The sequence below is a fragment of the Oncorhynchus nerka genome, linkage group LG11, assembly GCF_034236695.1.
Source record: "Oncorhynchus nerka isolate Pitt River linkage group LG11, Oner_Uvic_2.0, whole genome shotgun sequence".
Taxonomy (NCBI): Eukaryota; Metazoa; Chordata; class Actinopteri; order Salmoniformes; family Salmonidae; genus Oncorhynchus; species Oncorhynchus nerka.
Window position 1 is genome coordinate 48,126,395 of NC_088406.1, and position 22,816 is coordinate 48,149,210.

Genomic DNA, 22,816 nt, shown 5'->3' on the forward strand with positions numbered 1-22,816 from the left:
CGTTCACTCCCAGCCTCTTTCCCCCACACACACGGACTTGGACACAAACACACACTGTCCTCTCCCATCATGTGGTCTGGCTCAACTGTGTGCCAGCGACAACTCTGGAGCAGAATATATACTGTTGGTTTAGCTAACATTGGAGCTCACATGGATCACAGCTCCTTTTCTTATTATTTCAGTACATAATGACCATGTTTACTGAAATGATTACCTTTTAAATTGGGGTGTTTCTGGCTGTCAGAATTATGTTGTTTTGTACGGGCAAAGAGAGTGTTATTTTTACCAGTACAAGTTTGTTTTAAATCACAAAAACGCAATCATGTCATATTAAGACTCCATTTTTTTGTCTGGGGGCAACCCTGGGCAACTCAGTAGGTCTACAGAAAATATATTTGATGTTTGTCATTTGTACATAATTCCAAGGGAAAATACTGATTTTTACTGATGAGTGGTTCAAACGGGGAAAAAAAGAAGCTAAAGATTGTCAACTTGTTCATTGATGTAATAAAATGACACGGTGATTGCTGTTTTCCATCCTCAAAGCTTTTGCTAATGTTGTTGCTGTATAATTTTTATAAGTACCTAAATGGTCATCTTATTTGCATGTTTGGCACAATACTCACTATAAACCAAAACAGCAAAAAAAATAGTACTCTACAGGCTACATGTGTCAGTCAATTAGAATGGTGTATGGCGCTAGAATGAAGTATCACAGGTCAAAGGGAAACCGCACGGGCAAATCAACACTTACAAGTGACATACGTTGAATTAGCACACCATTACCACTGGCAAGACTGCAAAGTAAGCCTTCAAGTCATTATCCTAAGACTGCTATTGAGGAAAACTGACAGCGCAAAGCTATTCTCGATTTATGCCCACTCTAACCTTATGGCCAAGTATATCCCCCTATCAGAATGGCATATTTGTGACTTCTCCGATGAATGATGATGACAGGTAAGAGGCTCAAGGGGAGGTCCTGTACTGGATGCTGGTCTCTGTGGTCAGGCCCGGATTACCGAACGGGCACGTGCCCCAGGGCCCCTAACCTCCAGTGGGCCCCTAACCGACTGGAGGAAATTTGCTTTAAGACTGCACAATGACCTCTCAGCCTCATGGCAAAATGTGAAGAATAGCATGAGATGAGCTATAAAACAGCACATGTTTCTCTTTGTTCCATGGCACAATATGTAGAATTGCAGGAAATTTGCTTTAAATCATGATAAAATGTGTACAATAGCATTATAAAACTGCACATTTGTACTCTGCCCCGTGGCAAAATGTGTTGAAATGCAGAAAGTTAGCTGTTTTCCTAAAATAAAATCTGTTTTGGGGCCCCCTGGGTTTCAAATGCAGTAATCCAGGGCTGTCTGTGGTGCTGAATTGGTTAACAGGAACTTGCTGAGTCAGAGGCTCTGTTTTCACCAGATAATGTGGCATTGATTGTGTTATTGTGAAAATATGTGTGGTCGTAGATTACCTTTTGGCAAACTCTCAAATAAAGTCAACAGGGTGTTTGCCTAATCTGCACTGTGCACATTGCCCTGCTATAGTTCAGTTCATGGCTGGCAAGAAGAAAAACATCCTGGTGATGCTGTTTTCTTCAGCTGCAGCATGTGATCCGATGGCTCCCCTAATCACATGTATTAGTTTTACATAAAAGCTCAAGGAGAAGCCATCTCTGTCTGCAATAACCATAAGAAGCCATTATGGACATATGAAACTAGGAGGGTGAGGTGATATGCTCTAGTTCCTTTTTGGTCCTTTGGCCTCACTTCAGTGTTCACAAATCTGAGACTGACTGGATAATTTAGTCTATGGCTTCACCTAGGGATTGTTGGAGCCTTTTCCCTATATTTCCCCATCCAGTTTGTAAACCCCAAAGAGAACCCTCTGGGGAAAAGGGTAATAGAGTAGGCAGAAAAGGAAATGTGTTGTAGCCCTCCTCACTGTTTCTGGATCAGTTCTTGGTGTATTTTCTGGGGCTTATTCAGAGGATTGAAACGTTGACATCGAAATACAACGTAAAAGACCAAGAACATGCGGTCATCATTAGAAACGGCAGGGAGCAGTGTATTCTCAAAATGTTTATCTGCAGAGTTCTAGGCGTTTGAACACACCCCTGTCAAACTTGTACCAGTGGGGCGGAGGACAGCCTAAACTTAACTTGAGGAGACGGTGCCACGGAAGTAGGCTACAAAGTAACAGTTTGGCAGATGACATTGCAAGCAGAAAAAGGGGGAAATGTCTTCGGGGTACAAATCTTGGATACTGCTTACAGGCTTTATACTGTTCTATGTTGCTTATCTGTTGCTCGGAGCGCTCATTTTCTCCACCATCGAACGGCCGGTGGAGGACAAACTAAAAAGTGACATACAAGTCCTGAAAGAAGAGTTTCTCAACCAAAGTTGCGTCAATGCAACATCACTTGAAAACTTTTTGGAGAAAGTTTTACAAGCCAATAAGTATGGAATATCTATCCTTCCGAATTCTTCTGCGAGTTCAAATTGGGACTTGGCTTCCTCTTTGTTCTTCGCCAACACTTTAGTAACGACAGTCGGTAAGTAAATAGCCTATACTTGTCTTTGTTAGGCCTACATCGTTTCGGTTGGTCCATATAAGACAATTCTAAACAATGTAAGTGCTAATATTGCAAGATACTCAAGGAAACACTGATTGTTTATAGATTACAATTGCAGTTCCAACTGGGCATTTTTTTGTATTCCGTGACCAAAACATACCACGCATCAATGGGCCCTTGTGATTTTCAGGTAGCCTTGCCCCAGTATCAGTGCGTTAATAAGGATCGGACCCTTTCTTTCCATTTTCGCCGAAAATGACATACCCAAATCTAACTGCCTGTAGCTCAGGACCTGAAGCAAGGATATGCATATTCTTGATACCATTTTAAAGGAAACATGTTGAAGTTTGTGGAAATGTGAAATTAATCTAGGAGAATGACACATTAGATGTGTTGAAAGATAATACAGAGAAAAAAACATGCGTTTTACTCTTTTTACCATCTTTGAAATGCAAGAGGCCATAATGTATTATTCTAGCCCAGGTGCAATCTAGGGTTTGGCCACTAGATGGCAGCAGTGTATGTGCACAGCTTTAGACTGATCCAATGAACCATTGCATATCTGTTCAGAATGTTGTATCAAGACATGCCTAATTGGTTTATTAATACATTTTCAATTTCATAATTGTGCGCACTCCTCAAAAAATAGCACGGTATTATTTCACTGTAATAGCTACTGTAAATTGGACCGTGCAGTTAGATTAACAAGAATTTAAGCTTTCTGCCCATATCAGTCTCTGTCCTGTGAATTTTTTTTGTTACTTACAACCAGAGGTCGACCGATTAATCGGAATGGCCAAATTAATTAGGGCCGATTTCAAGTTTTCATAACAATCGGAAATCGGTATTTTTGGACACAGATTTGGCCGATTAAAAAAATATATATATTATAATTTTGTACACATTTATTTAATCTTTATTTAACTAGGCAAGTCTGTTAAGAACACATTCTTATTTTCAATGACTGCCTAGGAACGGTGGGTTAACTGCCTTGCTCAGGGGCAGAATGACAGCTTTTTACCTTGTCTGCTCGGGGGATTCAATCTTGCAACCTTAGTTAACTAGTCCAATGCTCTAACCACCTGGTTCCATTGCACTCCGAGGAGACTGTTACTGCCTGTTACGCGAATGCAGTAGAAGCCAAGGTAAGTTGCTAGCTAGCATTAAACTTATAAAAAACAATCAATCAATCAATCACTAGTTAACTACACATGGTTGATGATATTACTAGTTTATCTAGCATGTCCTGCATTGCATATAATCGATGCGGTGCATATCGTTGCTCCAATGTGTACCTAACCATGAACATCAATGCCTTTCTTAAAATCAATACACAGAAGTATATATTTTTAAACCTGCATATTTAGCTAAAAGAAATTCAGGTTAGCAGGCAATATTAACCAGGTGAAATTGTGTCACTTCTCTTGCGTTCATTGCACGCAGAGTGAGTGTATATGCAACAGTTTGGGCCGCCTAAGCACAGCACTGTTTATGACTTCAAGCCTATCAACTCCCGAGATTAGGCTGGTGTAACCGATGTGAAATGGCTAGCTAGTTCGCAGGGTGCGCACTAATAGCGTTTCAAACGTCACTCGCTCTGAGACTTGGAGTAGTTATTCCCCTTGCGCTGTATGGGTAACGCTGCTTCGAGCCCAGGTAGGAGCAAGGAGAGGGACGGAAGCAATACTGTTACACTGGCAATACTAAAGTGCCTATAAGAACATCCAATGGTCAAAGGTTAATGAAATACAAATGGTATAGAGATAAATAGTCCTATAATTCCTATAACTACAACCTAAAACTTCTTACCTGGGAATATTGAAGACTCATGTTAAAAAGAACTGCCAGTTTTCATATGTTCTCATGTTCTGAGCAAGGAACTGAAACGTTAGCTTTCTTACATGGCACATAATGCACTTTTACTTTCTTCCCCAACACTTTGTTTTTGAATTATTTAAACCAAATTGAACATGTTTCAATATTTATTTGAGGCTAAATTGATTTTATTGATATATTATATTAAGTTAAAATAAGTGTTCATTCAGTATTGTTGTAATTGTCATTTATAAATACTTTTTTTAAAATCAGCCGATTAATCAGTATCGGCTTTTTTGGTCCACCAATAATCGGAATCGGCTTTGTAAAATCATAATCGGTCGACCTTTACTTACAACCTCATGCTAATCACATCAGCCTACGTTAGCTCAATTGTCCCACGGGGGGACACCGATCCTGTAGAGAAGGGGTGGGTAATTCCAATCCTCGAGGGCCTGATTGGTGTCAGTTTTTCCCCAGCTAACACACCTGACTCCAATAATCACCTGATCACCTCATGATCTTCAGTTCAGAATGCAATTTGATTAATCAGCTGTGTTTGCTAGGGATGGATTAAAAGTGTGACACCAAGCAGGCCCTCAAGGACTGGAGTTGCCCACCCCTGCTGTAAAGGTTTGTTATTAGAGCAGGGATGGGCAACTGGCAGCCCTCCTTTTGAAGACCCTCAGATCAATTTCCACTGACTCATTCAGGGTCTCAACAAGTTGTTGCAAGTTAGAATAGTAGACTGACTACACTAAACAAGGTACAATTTCAAAATGTGGTTGTGCATCAGCAGTTTTACTCAGTCACTGATAGTGAGTCAATTAGCCCATGTCAGCTAACATCTTTTAGCTAGCCGCTAAACTAATTTAGCTATCTAAAAGATGTTATCATGGTTGAATTACTGGCCGTGGGGCCCCCATTGATTTTGTAAATTAGTCTCACTCAGACATAATTTCTCTCCACACTGACTAGTGTAGAATTGCAGGAAATTAACTGTAAAACAGCTAATTTCACGCTCCACCCCATGGTGAAATGAGTAGAATTGCATGAAATTTGTTTTAACATTGCTTAATCTATTCTATGCCCCATTGTAAAATGTGTAGAATTGCATGAAGTTAATTTTAAAATGTTAAAAAAAATCTCTACTGTCAAGGGGGGAGTCACTAAGATGTTTTGCGAGCAATGTGTGGGGGATATGGGTGTGCGTGAGCATCTGCGGCCTCATGATGAGTTCAGATTTAAGTGCCTTTGAACGGGGTATGGTAGTAGGTACCAGGCGCACCGGTTTGTGTCAAGAACTGCAATGCTGCTGGGGTTTTCCACACAAATTTCCTGTGTGTATCAAGAATGGGTCCACCACCCAAAGGACATCCAGCCAACTTGACACAACTGGGAAGCATTGGAGTCAACATGGGTCAACATCCCTGTGGAACGGTGTTCCTAATAAAGTTTTTGAAAGGAATGGGAGATTTAACTTCCGTGTCAAGGTTTGGCTTTTTCAGAAGAGGCTTTATTACTGCCACTTTTAGTGAGCTTGGTATACAGCCGGATGATAGGGAGACGTTTGTGTTCAACATAGGAGTGCCAAGCACAGGAAGTAGCTCTTTCAGTAGTTTAGTTGGAATAGCGTCCAGTAGACAGCTGGAAGTTTTCTAGGCCATGACTGTATTTGGTTACTGTGTCGAGATACAGGATATATATATATTTTTTAAACAACTACTGTCTCCATTGATCCGTGGTCCTGGCAGTTCTGTGCAGACTCGGTACAACTAAGTTTTGGAGAAATATGCATACACTAAGGAGTCCATCTTGTTTTCTAATGATCATGATATTTTCCTCGAAGTTCATGACGCATCACTGCTGAAGTGAAGGCCATCCTCACTTGGGGGGAAGGTATAGATATTTATAGGCTATACATTGCCTCGCATTCCTACATTTACATTTAAGTCATTTAGCAGACGCTCTTATCCAGAGCGACTTACAAATTGGTGCATTCACCTTATGACCTCCAGTGGAACAGTAGTGCATCTAAATATTTTCAGGGGGAGGGGGGGTGAGAGGGATTACTTTATCCTATCCTAGGTATTCCTTAAAGAGGTGGGGTTTCAGGTGTCTCCGGAAGGTGGTGATTGACTCCGCTGTCCTGGCGTCGTGAGGGAGTTTGTTCCACCATTGGGGGGCCAGAGCAGCGAACAGTTTTGACTGGGCTGAGCGGGAACTGTACTTCCTCAGTGGTAGGGAGGCGAGCAGGCCAGAGGTGGATGAACGCAGTGCCCTTGTTTGGGTGTAGGGCCTGATCAGAGCCTGGAGGTACTGAGGTGCCGTTCCCCTCACAGCTCCGTAGGCAAGCACCATGGTCTTGTAGCGGATGCGAGCTTCAACTGGAAGCCAGTGGAGGGAGCGGAGGAGCGGGGTGACGTGAGAGAACTTGGGAAGGTTGAACACCAGACGGGCTGCGGCGTTCTGGATGAGTTGTAGGGGTTTAATGGCACAGGCAGGGAGCCCAGCCAACAGCGAGTTGCAGTAATCCAGACGGGAGATGACAAGTGCCTGGATTAGGACCTGCGCCGCTTCCTGTGTGAGGCAGGGTCGTACTCTGCGGATGTTGTAGAGCATGAACCTACAGGAACGGGCCACCGCCTTGATGTTAGTTGAGAACGACAGGGTGTTGTCCAGGATCACGCCAAGGTTCTTAGCGCTCTGGGAGGAGGACACAATGGAGTTGTCAACCGTGATGGCGAGATCATGGAACGGGCAGTCCTTCCCGGGAGGAAGAGCAGCTCCGTCTTGCCGAGGTTCAGCTTGAGGTGGTGATCCGTCATCCACACGGATATGTCTGCCAGACATGCAGAGATGCGATTCGCCACCTGGTCATCAGAAGGGGGAAAGGAGAAGATTAATTGTGTGTCGTCTGCATAGCAATGATAGGAGAGACCATGTGAGGTTATGACAGAGCCAAGTGACTTGGTGTATAGCGAGAATAGGAGAGGGCCTAGAACAGAGCCCTGGGGGACACCAGTGGTGAGAGCACGTGGTGTGGAGACGGATTCTCGCCACGCCACCTGGTAGGAGCGACCTGTCAGGTAGGACGCAATCCAAGCGTGGGCCGCGCCGGAGATGCCCAACTCGGAGAGGGTGGAGAGGAGGATCTGATGGTTCACAGTATCAAAGGCAGCCGATAGGTCTAGAAGGATGAGAGCAGAGGAGAGAGAGTTAGCTTTAGCAGTGCGGAGCGCCTCCGTGATACAGAGAAGAGCAGTCTCAGTTGAATGACTAGTCTTGAAACCTGACTGATTTGGATCAAGAAGGTCATTCTGAGAGAGATAGCGGGAGAGCTGGCCAAGGACGGCACGTTCAAGAGTTTTGGAGAGAAAAGAAAGAAGGGATACTGGTCTGTAGTTGTTGACATCGGAGGGATCGAGTGTAGGTTTTTTCAGAAGGGGTGCAACTCTCGCTCTCTTGAAGACGGAAGGGACGTAGCCAGCGGTCAGGGATGAGTTGATGAGCGAGGTGAGGTAAGGGAGGAGGTCTCCGGAAATGGTCTGGAGAAGAGAGGAGGGGATAGGGTCAAGCGGGCAGGTTGTAGGGCGGCCGGCCGTCACAAGACGCGAGATTTCATCTGGAGAGAGAGGGAGAAAGAGGTCAGAGCACAGGGTAGGGCAGTGTGAGCAGAACCAGCGGTGTCGTTTGACTTAGCAAACGAGGATCGGATGTCGTCGACCTTCTTTTCAAAATGGTTGACGAAGTCATCTGCAGAGAGGGAGGAGGGGGAGGGGAGGAGGATTCAGGAGGGAGGAGAAGGTTGCAAAGAGCTTCCTAGGGTTAGAGGCAGATGCTTGGAATTTAGAGTGGTAGAAAGTGGCTTTAGCAGCAGAGAGAGAAGAGGAAAATGTAGAGAGGAGGGAGTGAAAGGATGTCAGGTCCGCAGGGAGGCGAGTTTTCCTCCATTTCCGCTCGGCTGCCCGGAGCCCTGTTCTGTGAGCTCGCAATGAGTCGTCGAGCCACGGAGCGGGAGGGGAGGACCGAGCCGGCCTGGAGGATAGGGGACATAGAGAGTCAAAGGATGCAGAAAGGGAGGAGAGGAGGGTTGAGGAGGCAGAATCAGGAGATAGGTTGGAGAAGGTTTGAGCAGAGGGAAGAGATGATAGGATGGAAGAGGAGAGAGTAGCGGGGAGAGAGAGCGAAGGTTGGGACGGCGCGATACCATCCGAGTAGGGGCAGTGTGGGAAGTGTTGGATGAGAGCGAGAGGGAGAAGGATACAAGGTAGTGGTCGGAGACTTGGAGGGGAGTTGCAACGAGGTTAGTGGAAGAACAGCATCTAGTAAAGATGAGGTCGAGCGTATTTCCTGCCTTGTGAGTAGGGGGAAGGTGAGAGGGTGAGGTCAAAAGAGGAGAGGAGTGGAAAGAAGGAGGCAGAGAGGAATGAGTCAAAGGTAGGCGTGGGGAGGTTAAAGTCGCCCAGAACTGTGAGAGGTGAGCCGTCCTCAGGAAAGGAGCTTATCAAGGCATCAAGCTCATTGATGAACTCTCCGAGGGAACCTGGAGGGCGATAAATGATAAGGATGTTAAGCTTGAAAGGGCTGGTAACTGTGACAGCATGGAATTCAAAGGAGGCGATAGACAGATGGGTAAGGGGAGAAAGAGAGAATGACCACTTGGGAGAGATGAGGATCCCGGTGCCACCACCCCGCTGACCAGAAGCTCTCGGGGTGTGCGAGAACACGTGGGCAGACGAAGAGAGAGCAGTAGGAGTAGCAGTGTTGTCTGTGGTGATCCATGTTTCCGTCAGTGCCAAGAAGTCGAGGGACTGGAGGGAGACATAGGCGGAGATGAACTCTGCCTTGTTGGCCGCAGATCGGCAGTTCCAGAGGCTACCGGAGACCTGGAACTCCACGTGGGTCGTGCGCGCTGGGACCACCAGATTAGGGTGGCCGCGGCCACGCGGTGTGGAGCGTTTGTATGGTCTGTGCAGAGAGGAGAGAACAGGGATAGACAGACACATAGTTGACAGGCTACACAAGAGGCTACGCTAATGCAAAGGAGATTGGAATGACAAGTGGACTACACGTCACGAGTGTTCAGAGAGTTAAGCTTACGTAGCAAGAATCTTATTGACTAAAATGATTAAAATGATACAGTACTGCTGAAGTAGGCTAGCTGGCAGAGGCTGCGTTGTTGACTAAGTAGGCTAGCTGGCATTGGCTGCGTTGATGACACTACACTAATCAAGTCGTTCCGTTGAGTGTAATAGTTTCTACTGTGCTGCTATTCGGGGCTAGCTGGCTAGCTAGCAGTGTTGATTACGTTACGTTGCGTTAAAAGAACGACAATAGCTGGCTAGCTAACCTAGGAAATCGCTCTAGACTACACAATTATCTTTGATACAAAGACGGCTATGTAGCTAGCTATGTAGCTAGCTACGAACAAACAAATCAAGCCGTTGTACTGTAATGAAATGAAATGAAAAATGTGATACTACCTGTGGAGCGAAGCTAAATGCGACCGGATTGTTGAGTGCAGAAGTTCTGTTCGGTAGACGTTGGCTAGCTGTTGGCTAGCTAGCAGAGTCTCCTATGTTAAGGACGACATAAAACTACACACTCTAAACTACACAATTATCTTGGGTACGAGGACAGCAAAGACAACTATGTAGCTAGCTAACACTACACTAATCAAGTCGTTCAGTTGAGTGTAATAGTTGTGCTGCTAATCGGTAGACGGTGGACTAGCTAACGGTGGACGTTAGCTAGCTGGCTAGCTGCAGGGCAGTGTAGACTGCGTTAGGACGACGAAATACGATAATTACGCAATTATCTATGATACAAAGACGGCTGTGTAGCTAGCTAGGAAGAAATTGCTAAGATTAGACAAATCAAACCGTTGTACTATAATGAAATGTAATGAAATGTAATACTACCTGCGGACCGAGTGCAGATGCGACCGCTCGCTCCAACCATGTAATAGCAAAAAAAAAAAAAAAAAAAAAAAAGTTTATCTGTAGTGTTAGGGTAGATGCCCGTGCAGTGGAGTTCATATGATATTTGTTTACATAGCCAGCTAACACGTTTCCTTTTGTTGTCCTATTTCTACCAAAGCGATTCATTTTCGAAACTGTCCTAGCTTTGTAACGAAGCAGCTAACATCTGTAGTTTGCCTGTCAGGTAAGAAAACGAGAGTTGGAGGCAACATTGTGTTTCGCTCACAACGCTGTCACACTCCCGGATCATCTCGCTCCCTCCCTACAAAGACAACCAGCTAACTTTGTTTGCCCATCAAAATAGATGAGGAATTATTCTAAACCTGTTTAGCTAAATTGCACATAGTGTCATCTTTTAATATTTTATTTTAAATTAAAATTAAAATAAGAAAATAGTGCCATCTGGTTTGCTTAATATAAGGAATTTGAAATGATTTATAATATTACTAGTGATGCTTAAGGATATTTTACTCAAGTAGTATTTAACTGGGTGACTTGAGTCATGTGCTATTAAGGTATTTAAAAAAAACTTTTACTCAAGTATGACAATTGGCTACTTTTTCCACCACTGCATGAGTCCCAAGAAAGAGGGCCCAATTATCTACAAATTCAATCTTTTGGGAGACAGTTCTCACCCCGTGATTAAGTTGTGCAAGTCTTCTGTAGAGCTCATCGCTCTCCGTAACTGGGAGGGAGCCAGAGACAATTACTCGATGCCAAAACGTCTTTCTAGCAAAGCTACACGCTGAAGCTATTTTGCGCTTAGGGCCTCTGACTGTTTCATCCCAACATCGTTGGTGCCGACGTGGATAACAATATCTCTATACTTTCTACACTCACCAGTATTAGCCTCAGCCAGCACCATCTTCAGATTAGACTTTGCGTCATTAACTCTGCCCCCTGGTAAACAATGTATGATCACTGGATGATTCTTTTTAAGTCTAATATTGCGGGTAATGGAGTCGCCAAATGACCTAGGGTTTTCAATTTGTCAGAGCTAATGGTGGGAGGCTTCGGCGGCTCAGACCCTGTAACGGGTGGAGGAGAGACCTGAGAAGGCTCTGACTCAAACTCGTTGCTTAGTGGTGAATACCGGTTGACAGTTTCTATCGGCTGAATGAGTGACACCGGTTGATCATGCCGACAGCATTTCTTTCCAGAAGCCTTGAGAAAATTGTCCGGCTGCTAAGACTGTGCAGGAGGATTAAAAACTTCTTAAGGCTAGGGGGCAGTATTCGGAAGTTTGGATGACTGACATGCTCAAAGTAAACTACCTGTTACTCAGGCCCAGAAGCTAGGATATGCATATAATTGGTAGTATTGGATAGAAAACACTCTGAAGTTTATAAAACTTAAAATGTCTGTGAGTATAACAGAACTGATATGGCAGGCAAAGACCCGAGGAGAATCCATCTGGAATTTTGTTGTTGTTGATGTCACCACCCATTGAAAATACCTGTCTATGGGAAATTCAAAGGAAATCCTCCCAGATTGCAGTTCCTATGACTAGATGTCTAGATGTCAACAGTCTTTAGAAAGGGTTTCGGGCTTGTTTTTTGAAAAATTAGCTAGAATTTGTAGTTTTTCAAGGTGGCTCTCATTTTGACTGTAGTCTTGTGGCGTGTGTGGATGAGGGTGCACACCTCGTTTTTTTATCTACGGTATTGAACATACTACATTCCGTCTTAAATTGTATTGTTTATTTACATATTAGGGTACCTGAGGATTGATTAGAATCGTTGTTTGACTTGTTTGGATGAAGTTTATTCTTAACTTTTGTGATTCCTTTGTATGCGTGTTGAACTAGTGGAATAGGTGGATTACTGAATCAAACGCGCTGACTAAACTGACTTTTTTGGGATATAAAGAAGGACTTTATCGAACAAAACAACCATTTGTTGTGTACCTGGGACCTTTGGGTTTGCAAACAGCGGAAGATCTTCAAAGGTAAGTGATTTATTTTATCGCTATTTCTGACTTTTGTGACGCCTCTGCTGGTTTGGAAAATGTTTTTAATGATTTTGTATTGCGGGGCGCTGTCCTCAGATAATCGCATGGTATGCTTTCACCGTAAAGCCGTTTTGAAATCTGACAAAACTGGTGGATTAACAAGAAGTTAAGCTTTTAAACGATGTAAGACACTTGTATTTTCATGCATGTTTAATATTACGACTTTTGTATATTGAATTTCGCGCTCTGCAATTTCACAGGATGTTGTCGAGGTGGGTCACTAGCGGCACGCCCAGCCTTATTAACACTACTACCTTTATTTCCTGGTGGCAAAGATGCTGTGTCTTCCTTTCCTACACTTAAATTGCCCTCACCTAATGATTGTGTCTGAAGCCGGGCTTGCAACTCGGCTATCCTCACCATAAGGCGATAGTACTCCTGCATATGAGTACAGCGACCTGCAATGAGAAGGCATAATGTTAACTTTTGGCCTACAGGGAGGAGATGAGTTCCTTGGCGGAGTGGTGGCAGGAAAATAACCTCTCCCTCAACATCAACAAATTGAAGGAGCTGATCGTGGACAAATCCAATTTTATTTGTCACATACACGTGGTTAGCAGATGTTAATGCGAGTGTAGCGAAATGGATGATAGCGGGGTGAACAGGCAGTGGCTCGGGTGGTTGTTGTCCTTGATGATCTTTATGGCCTTCCTGTGACATCAGGTGGTGTAGGTGTCCTGGAGGGCATGTAGTTTGCCCCCGGTGAAGCGTTGTGCAGACCTCACGACCCTCTGGAGAGGGTAGTGCAACCTTACAGTTAACTAGTCCAACGCAATAACGACCTGCCTCTCTCTCGTTGCACTCCACAAGAAGACTGCATGTTATGGGAATGCAGTAAGCCAAGGTAAATTGCTAGCTAGCATTAAACTTATCTTATTTTTATTTTTTATTTTACCTTTATTTAACCAGGCAAGTCAGTTAAGAACAAATTCTTATTTTCAATGACGGCCTAGGAACAGCGGGTTAACTGCCTGTTCAGGGACAGAACGACAGATTTGTACCTTGTCAGCTCGGGGGTTTGAACTTGCAACCTTCCGGTTACTAGTCCAACGCTCTAACCACTAGGCTACCCTGTTGCGGGCATATCATAATCACTAGACATCACTACACATGGTTGATATTACTAGATATTATCTAGCGTGTCCTGCGTTGCATATAATCTGACTGAGCATACAAGTATCTGACTGAGCGGTGGTAGGCAGAAGCAGGCGCGTAAACATTCATTCAAACAGCACTTTTGTGCGTTTTGCCAGCAGCTCTTCGTTGTGCGTCAAGCATTGCGCTGTTTAGGACTTCAAGCCTATCAACTCCCGAGATGAGGCTGGTGTAACCGAAGTGAAATGGCTAGCTAGTTAGCGTGCGCTAACTAGAGGGACGGAAGCTATACTGTTACACTGGCAATACTAAAGTCCTATAAGAACATCCAATAGTCAAAGGTTATTTCATTAGAAATACAAATGGTATAGAGGGAAATAGTCCTATAATTCCTATAATAACTACAACCTAAAACTTCTTACCTGGGAATATGGAAGACTCATGTTAAAAGGAACCATCAGCTTTCATATGTTCTCATGTTCTGAGCAAGGAACTGAAACGTTAGCTTTCTTACATGGCACATATTGCACTTTTACTTTCTTCATGGGACCAACACTACATGTTGCGTTATATTTTTTTATATGTGGACACCTTCAAATGAGTGGATTCAGAAATTTCAGCCACACCCTTTGCTGATGGGTGTATTAAAACCACACACACAGCCATGCAATCTCCATAGACAAACATTGCCAGTAGAATGACCTTACTGAAGAGCTCAGTGACTTTTAAAGTGGCACCGTCATAGGGTGCCATCTTTCCAACAAGTCAGTTAATCAAATTTCTTCTTCCATCCGGTCTGGATGGGGGCGTGCTCACTCTCCTGCTGTCTCCTGTAGTCCACGATCAGCTCGTTTTTGTTGAGTGAGAGGACTTTCTAGAATGTCTCTTTTTTTTGGTTGGAAAAGGGAGGTAGCTTAGCTTATTAGTCAAATTAACATTTGAGAGGGGTGAGTGAGTCACACTTTTCAGATAGATTATTCAAAATGGGCTACTCTTTAAATGAAAGAAATCAGCCCTTAGGTAGCCTACTTTTAAAAGGTTTCAGCTTATTACTGGTTCACCTTTTGATTGTTTGCGGATTCTATCATGGATTGTGTTAACTTTGATTTTGTTCAATGTTAACCGACTTGTTCCCATCATAGCTTTAATTTGTTGGATTGTGAGATCAGTAACCTCAGGCAATGGCATCTTATCTGCTATTATGTTGTGTTTGCTTGTATGGGATCCTAATAACTTCTACACTTTCTCTCGCTCTTTTTTTTCTCTCTCTCTCATACTTTCTCTCACCCTCCCCAGGATATGGGCACACTACGCCCCTGTCGGACACCGGCAAAGCCTTCTCCATCTTCTATGCCCTACTGGGAGTGCCCTTCACCATGCTGGTGCTCACCGCCTGCGTCCAGAGGCTCATGCACCCGGTGACCTATGGGCCCATCGACATGTGCCGCCAGAGGATCGGCCTGGACCCTCTCGCCGCCACTGCCGTCCACTTTGCAATCCTGCTGCTGCTGGTGGTGCTGGGATTCTTCGTGGTACCCGCCGTGGTTTTCAGCCACATCGAGGACACCTGGTCCTTCCTGGACGCCATATACTTCTGCTTCATCACGCTGTGTACCATCGGCCTGGGCGACTACGTGCCCGGCGAGAAGCCCGGACAGAAGTTCAGGTCGCTCTATAAGATCTCTGTGATGGGTGAGTCATGAACTAGTCTGTGTTTGACAACAGGGCGTGGCACACTGACACTGCTCAGGCTGATGTCATATAAATTCTGTGATACTCATTACACATTCAACTTAAATATTTGTGTTCACAATGTCGTGTTAGAATTGTTTGCCCTGAAGTCTCTTTCCTACGAATAGAAAACAAGGAAATAACAGTGTGAACAGTGATGGGAATGATTGGGTGGAGTTTGCATCAATGTTTTAAGCACAGGGATGTGTATAGGAATAAGTGAACTTGACAGTTTTGACCATGTGCAGACACCTGACGTGAAGTGGGAAACGCTCGGCCCAACACCACCTCTCCAGCACTGAGATAGCTAGGCCCTCTGGTGGAATACGGTCCTTTGTCTCAATGAGACCTCAGAAAGGTTCACGTCTTGGATGTGAGAAATGGCGCCTCCTGAGTGCTTCTCCTCCTCAGGTAGTGCATTCCGGTCAAAAGGGTCCATAACGTCCAAGGAAGTGATTTAAGAACTACTAAATGCTGTTTTGTTATAGTTTTTTAAATGTGCTTATTGTAAGATCTATTTGAAATACTCCTCATTTGAAGAGGAGAGGACAGGACACCTCTGCTCAGTGTCTAGACTTCTTATGGGCCAAATATCAGGAGATATTAGTTCAGAATGATGACTTGGCGTGACTTTCCCAATTTTTATTTTTATTATTATTATTTTTTTACCTGGCTCAGCTGATGAAAGAAAATGTATGCATTCCTTATCCCTGTGTTGACCATAGACATGTAATTCTGATACTGCATAGATGCAGTACGGTTCATCGTTTTTGAGTGTATTTGTGAAAGTCTGAGGAGGCCCTCTTGTGGTTTTCAGGAGGAAACTAAACGGTGTCGCGCCACTGCCCCCTCCATGTATCTCACAATGTCTGTGATTTGGTTGGTATACTGCATGTGTGAATTTGAAGTGGGCTTCTTGTTTTGGGAAGAGTGCAATGTGTGGTGTGATTGCGCTCATCTTAAGGACATGTTGCAGTAGGGAGATAGAGACCACACCACCATCTACCCCACTTGCACTGGGAGGGATTTCATATTGTCACATGACATTTTATCAGAGTCATGCTTTTAGTTTTTAAGGTATAATTGAATTACCCTGTTATTCTCTCTCAAAATAACCTCACTGTTTAGAGCCTAGTTGTTTGTTGTACTGCCATTGTGGTGGCTGGCTCTGTGGCGTTGTCTCGGGGTCCGCCCGCACGCGCGTTGTGCTTCAATACGCAACTTGTTGCCTTGTTTTAGGGCACTGTGTTTTGGTTGATCATGTCACATGACCTGGATTTAAACTTTTATTTAAAGCTTGTTCGTTCCCTTTTTTTAATGTCATATGGTCTAGCACCATCCTCAGACGATTGCTTTAATTTTGGGTGTAATTCTCTTGTCATCTGACATGATCAACCAAAACACAGGGCCCTGACTATGTATGCCAGATCTTCCTGAATGGTTGTTCTCGTTTCCTAGGATTAGCAACTACTAGAAAATAGGTTGTTTTGTTCATATCGGAATACACTTTTCCTGTCAATACCCTACAAAGCCTCCCGAATGGTGCAGCGGTCTAAGGCACTGCAACCCAGTGCTAGAGGCATCACTACAGACCCGGGCTCGATCCCAGGCTGTGTCACAGCCGGCCACGACCGGGAGACCATTGAGGCGGCGCACAATTGGCCCAGCGTCGTCCGGGTTGTCCTTGTCCCATCGCTCTCTAACGACTCCTTGTGGAGGGCCGGGCGCATGCACTCTAACTTCGGTCACCAGTTGTACGGTGTTTCCTCCGACACATTGGTGCGGCTGGCTTCCGGGTTAAGCAAGCATTGTGTCAAGAAGCAGTGCGTCTTGGCAGGGTCGTGTTTTAGAGGACGCATTGCTCTCGACCTTCTCCTCTCCCAAGTCCGTATGGGAGTTGCAGCGATGGGACAAGACATTAACTACCTATTTGGATATCTCGAAATTGGGGAGGAAAAAGTATTTACAAATATATATATATATATATTATACCCCACATGGCATGACAGAATTTAAGTCACTAGGGAGGTGTAAGTCTACTCTGCTTATTGACCTGCACTGAAACAAATTAACCATGAAATGACATAAAATCATAACTATATCGTGAAGAAGCCTGTTGAACAGTTGGCCGCCTTGTCCATCAGGAATACACCACGAGCACACCAGTGTGGTGAGTTTGTGCTTTGTGAGACAAGTGACTTATGTCCATGTATAATGCTTCTTCCCACAGCTCAAGGAGCTGATGTTGAATTAATGTTGTACTCTCTGTCCTCTGCAGTGTACCTGTTTCTCGGGCTGATGATGATGTACCTGGTCCTGCGTGCCTTCCACCGGATGGCCGACCTGCATGGCCTGACTTCTTTCTTCCAGCTCCCCCACTGTGACGAGGATACAGAGGAGGATAAGGAGCCCATTATCGAGGCCGACCCTGAGGACCAGCATGAGGCAGAGGCCTCGGCCAAGCCCCTGGATCCAGCCTCCCAGACCTCCTATAACACCATCAACCGATAAGGACTCACTCCACTCTGGACCGTTCTCCTTTACATAAGTCAGGTGAAACAGCTATACAGTCACTGTTTTACAGCAACACGGGATGAGTTGAAAACCTGACCATACTTAGGCACCAGAGACTATCGTTACTGCTGTGAGGCAACTCACGGCTCAGGTCAGACCTTCCTGCTACGACAGCTCAACTGAACCAAAAAGAAACAGAACTCTACAGATGTCCCAGTGCACCCAGTTAACACTTGGCAAGGGTTGTTCGTCAAGGTGGGAGAAGGTTGTTGTTCCATAACCTGTAGAGAACACTTCTGGTTGGGACTGATGAGGATTATTTGTCACTTTTTGATGTTTCAGACCAAAATATATATATATATATATATGTTTATCATATACGGATATTTTCTTGTGGATGTATTTTCATGTACACTTTTGTGGTTTTAGGTCACAGTTGATCAAGGAAGGTCGTACAGAAATATTGGATGTTTCAAAATCAAACAAACTCATTATAGTGGCCATCTTTGAAAGAGTTTGTTGCCCCTCCCCAGTAATTAAGTGAAAAGGCCATTGCTTGAGACTTTGTCTTGAGTCATATGATGGAGCACATTCCCAGGACCCCCATGGCTTTGTTTTTGCCTGTTGTGTAACATGATCTTGTGTTTCAAATACATTAAGTATATCATCTGAAGGATAACAAATTCAGGGAATAAAAGGATTGAAAATAAAAACTAAGTATCTGTGTTCTGATGTGTAGTTGTCTATCGTTAAATATTAGGATTTTCTGTCATTGTGAAAGTATGTACTTTAGCATATGAAGTTTGTCCATCTTGAACAATGTAGCAACTGACAATGTAAAAACAGCCAATAATGTAATAGCTTTTTCATTTATAATTTAATAAATGCTGATAATGTAGATTGCCAATGTTTATGCACAAAAACTTTAGCATTTTAATGTAATTATTACATTATGCATTGATTATCACATTGAAGTGGGTAACTTATAAATGTAATAATTTTAACCAATGTAATAACAAAATTACTCAACTAAATTCACTCTGTTTTTTTTCATTAATATCAAGTGTCATGCTTCAGTAATAGTGGACTACATGCCACACCACATTCCCGAATCCTTATTTGATATTACTAAAGGAATGTAATTGGACAGTTCATTAAACCAGGGGACTAATGTTGGAGTGCCCATACTACTGTTTCCCAGCAGGCATATGTTGGAGGTCGTGACATTTGAATTCCAACACACTTAGATATGACAACAGTTTGGGACTGTATTATCTGTAATATCTACACAAGACCAGAACATACAGTTGAAGTCGGAAGTTTACATACAACTTAGCCAACTACATTTAGACAGTTTTTCACAATTCCTGACATTTAATCCTAGTAAAAATTCCCTGTCTTAGGTCAGTTAGGATCACCACTTTGAAATGTGAAATGTCAGAATAGTAGAGATTTATTTCAGCTTTTATTTCTTTCATCACATTCCCAGTGGGTCAGAAGTTTACATACACTCAATTAGTATTTGGTGGCATTGCCTTTAAATTGTTTAACTTGGGTCAAATATTTTGGGTAGCCTTCCACAAGCTTCCCACAATAACTTGGGTGAATTTTGGCCCATTCTTCCTGACAGAGCTGGTGTAACCGAATCAGGTTTGTAGGCCTCTTTGCTCGGACAAGCTTTTTCAGTTCTGCCCAGAAATGCTCTATGGGACTGAAGTTAGGGCTTTGTGATGGCCACTCCAATACCTTGACTTTGTTGTCCTTAAACCATTTTGCCACAACTTTGGAAGTATGCTTGGGGTCATTGTCCATTTGGAAGAACCCTTTGCGACCAAGCTTTAACTTCCTGACTGATGTCTTGATGTTGCTTCAATATATCTACAATTTTCCCGCATGATGCCATTATTTTGTGACGTGCACCAGTCCCTCCCGCAGCAAAGGACCCCCACAACATGATGCTGCCACCCCCGTGCTTCACGGTTGGGAAGGTGTTCTTTGGCTTGCAAGTCTCCCCCTTTTCCCTCCAAACATAACGATGGTCCGTTCTATTTTGGTTTCATCAGACCAGAGGACATTTCTCCAAAAAGTACGATCTTTGTCCCCATGTGCAGTTGCAAACTGTAGTCTGGCTTTTTATGGCGGTTTTGGAGCAGTGGCTTCTTCCTTGCTGAGCGGCCTTTCAGGTTATGTCAGTATAGGACTTGTTTTACTGTGGGTATAGATACTTTTGTACCGGTTTCCTCCAGCATCTTCACAAGGTCCTTTGCTGTTGTTCTGGGATTGATTTGCACTTTTCACACCAAAGTACGTTCATCTCTAGGAGACAGAACGCATCTCCTTCCTGAGCAGTATGACTGCAGCGTGGTCCCATGGTGTTTATACTTGCATACTATTGTTTGTACAGATGAACGTGGTACCTTTAGGCATTTGGAAATTAATTAACCAGACTTGTGGTCTACCATTTTTTTCTGAGTTCTTTGCTGATTTCTTTTGATTTTCCAGAATGTCAAGCAAAGAGGCACTGAGTTTGAAGGTAGGCCTTGAAATACATCCACAGATACACCTCCAATTGACTCAAATTATGTCAATTAGCCTATCAGAAGCTTCTAAAGCCATGACATTTTCTGGAATTTTCCAAGCTGTTGAAAGGCACAGTCAGCTTAGTGTATGTAAACTTCTGACCCACTGGAATCGTGATACAGTGAATTATAAGTGAAATATTCTGTAAACAATTGTTGGGAAAATGACTTGTGTCATGCACAAAGTAGATGTCCTAACCGACTTGCCAAAACTATAGTTTGTTAACAAGAAATTTGTGGAGGGGTTGAAAAACGAGTTTTAATGATTCCAACCTACGTGTATGTAAAGTTCTAACTTCAACTGTATGTAAAATGGAGCCATAAAGGCAATGTTGTATTAAAATGTTTCTTGTATTGGTTGACCTGAAAAAGAAAAGGTGCAACACTTCCATATAAGGCTCATGAGGATTGTAAAGGCAGATAATTGAAAGTAGTGGAAAAAACATGGATTTTAGCCTTGGACCAATGGGTGGGGTGAGTAAGTGAGCGTCTGACATGAGTCTGGTTCCATCTCCATCTTAATGGGTCTGGTTTAATCTCTAAAGCAAAGTAGCCTGGTCTATCCTGGGGTAAGGAGTAAAAAATCATGTTGAATATTTTTGTGATAATTACAATTTGTCTATTCGCATGACTGAAAGGTGTCTTCAAATTGAGCTGTTTTTTCCCCTCTCTGTCGACACTGTTTGCAAGGTCAAAATGGAAGTTCAATAGTAACCCCCCCTTGCTAGTCTGTTGTGGCAATGGATGCAAATGCAAAGTGTTTCTTAATATGCATGCCATTCGAGTTATTTTAGGTTATTACATTATTGATGTCTGGAGCGTGATGTCACGAACTCTGCTGCTCTGTTACTACGTAGCAACTTAGCGGTGTCGAAAGCCTATTACGATCTCCAGAACGGCCAAACCACTTTTTTTTTAGAAGCCCGTTTTGGCCTCAAATTAGTTTATGATCAAGTTCAATTTGAAAGTTCGCTACAAATTGAGATATTTAATTAAATAGTGATCCATTCTGACTACTACACTGAACAAAAATGTAAACATAATGTGTTGGTCCCATGTTTCAAAATAAAAGATCCCAGAAATGTTCCATATGCACAAAAGCTTACTGCTCTCAAATTTTGTGCACAGATTTGTTTACATACCTTTTTATTTAACTAGGCATGTCAGTTTGTCACGACTTCCACCGAAGGTGGCTCCCCTTCCTGTTCGGTTGGTTATGTCTAATTGGTTTCACCTGTTTCTCTTTTGGGGTTTGGTTTAGGGCTATTTAAGCCTGTTATGCCCATCTGCTTTTGTGCGGGCTTGTTTCTCTGTTCTGTGTTGTGGATGGTATTGTTTGTATTTTTCCAGACTGTTTGTGTCCTGTTTAGGGTCTGTCATTTATTCTCCTGTTGTTTTGGTTTTCCTTAAACCTCTGCTCTCTGTGCCTGACTCCGCACCCACCACTCCTAGTTACGTAACACAGTTAATTAATTATTATTTACAATGAAGGCCTACCAATAGGCAAAAGGCCTCCTGTGTGGACGGGGGCTGGGATTAAAAATAAAAATATAGGACAAAAAACACATCAGGACAAGCAAGACACCACAACACTACATACAGAGAGACCTAAGAGAACACAGCATGGCAGCAACACAACATGACAACACAAACATGTTACAAACATTGTTGGGCACAGACAACAGCACAAAGGGCAAAAAAGTAGACAATACATCACACGTTAGTGAGCATTTCTCCTTTGCCAAAATAATCAATCCACACACAAGGTGTGGCAGAACAAGTGGATTAAACCGTGTGATAATTACACAGGTGCACCTTGTGATGGGGACAATAAAAGGCCACTAAAATGTGCAGTTTTGTCACACAACACAATGCCAAAGATGTCTCAAGTTTTGAGGGAGCGTGCAATTGGCATGCTGACTGCAGGAATGTCCACCAAAGCTGTTGCCAAATAATGTAATGTTCATGTATCCACCATAACGCGCTTCCAATGTTGTTTGTGTTGCAGTACGTCCAACCGGCCTCAAAACCGCAGACCATGTGTATGGCGTCGTGTGGGCGAGAGGTTTGCTGATGTCAATGTTAACAGAGTGCCCTATGGTGGCGATGGGGTTATGGTATGGACAGGCATAATCTACGAAAAACGAACACAATTGCATTTTATCGATGGCAAATTGAATGCAGAGATACCGTGATGAGATCCTGAGGCCCATTGTCGTGCCATTCATCCGCTGCCATCAGCATGTTCCAGCATGATAATACACGGCCCCATGTCGCAAGGATCTGTACACAATATCTGGAAGCTGCAAATGTCCCAGTTCATCCATGGCCTGCATACACACCAGACATGTCACTCATTGAGCATGTTTGGGTTGCTCTGGATCGACGTGTACAACAGCGTGTTACAGTTCCCTTCAACATCCAGCATCTTATCACAGCTTTTGAAGAGGAGTGGGACAACATTCTACAGGCCACGATCAACAGCCTGATCAACTCTATGCAAAGGA

General features: G+C 43.6%; 1 protein-coding gene across 1 annotated transcript; it reads left to right on the top strand.

Moving 5' to 3' along the window:
- The first annotated feature begins 2,018 nt into the window (after positions 1–2,018).
- LOC115137041 (potassium channel subfamily K member 6-like) lies at positions 2,019–18,925 on the top strand. Its single transcript, XM_029673047.2, has 3 exons — positions 2,019–2,560; positions 14,782–15,177; positions 17,495–18,925. Exons 1-3 carry the CDS (start codon positions 2,245–2,247, stop codon positions 17,725–17,727), a joined length of 945 nt encoding a protein of 314 aa, XP_029528907.1. The 5' UTR covers positions 2,019–2,244; the 3' UTR covers positions 17,728–18,925.
- The last annotated feature ends 3,891 nt before the right edge of the window (positions 18,926–22,816 follow it).

What these genes read in the sequence shown, in the direction of transcription:
- LOC115137041 (XM_029673047.2), top strand. Translation starts at nt 2,245, where the DNA reads ATGTCTTCGGGGTACAAATCTTGGATACTGCTTACAGGCTTTATACTG. An exon ending in CACTTTAGTAACGACAGTCG is followed by an intron (nt 2,561 to 14,781) that starts GTAAGTAAATAG and finishes CACCCTCCCCAG; the next exon opens with GATATGGGCACACTACGCCC. An exon ending in CTATAAGATCTCTGTGATGG is followed by an intron (nt 15,178 to 17,494) that starts GTGAGTCATGAA and finishes TGTCCTCTGCAG; the next exon opens with TGTACCTGTTTCTCGGGCTG.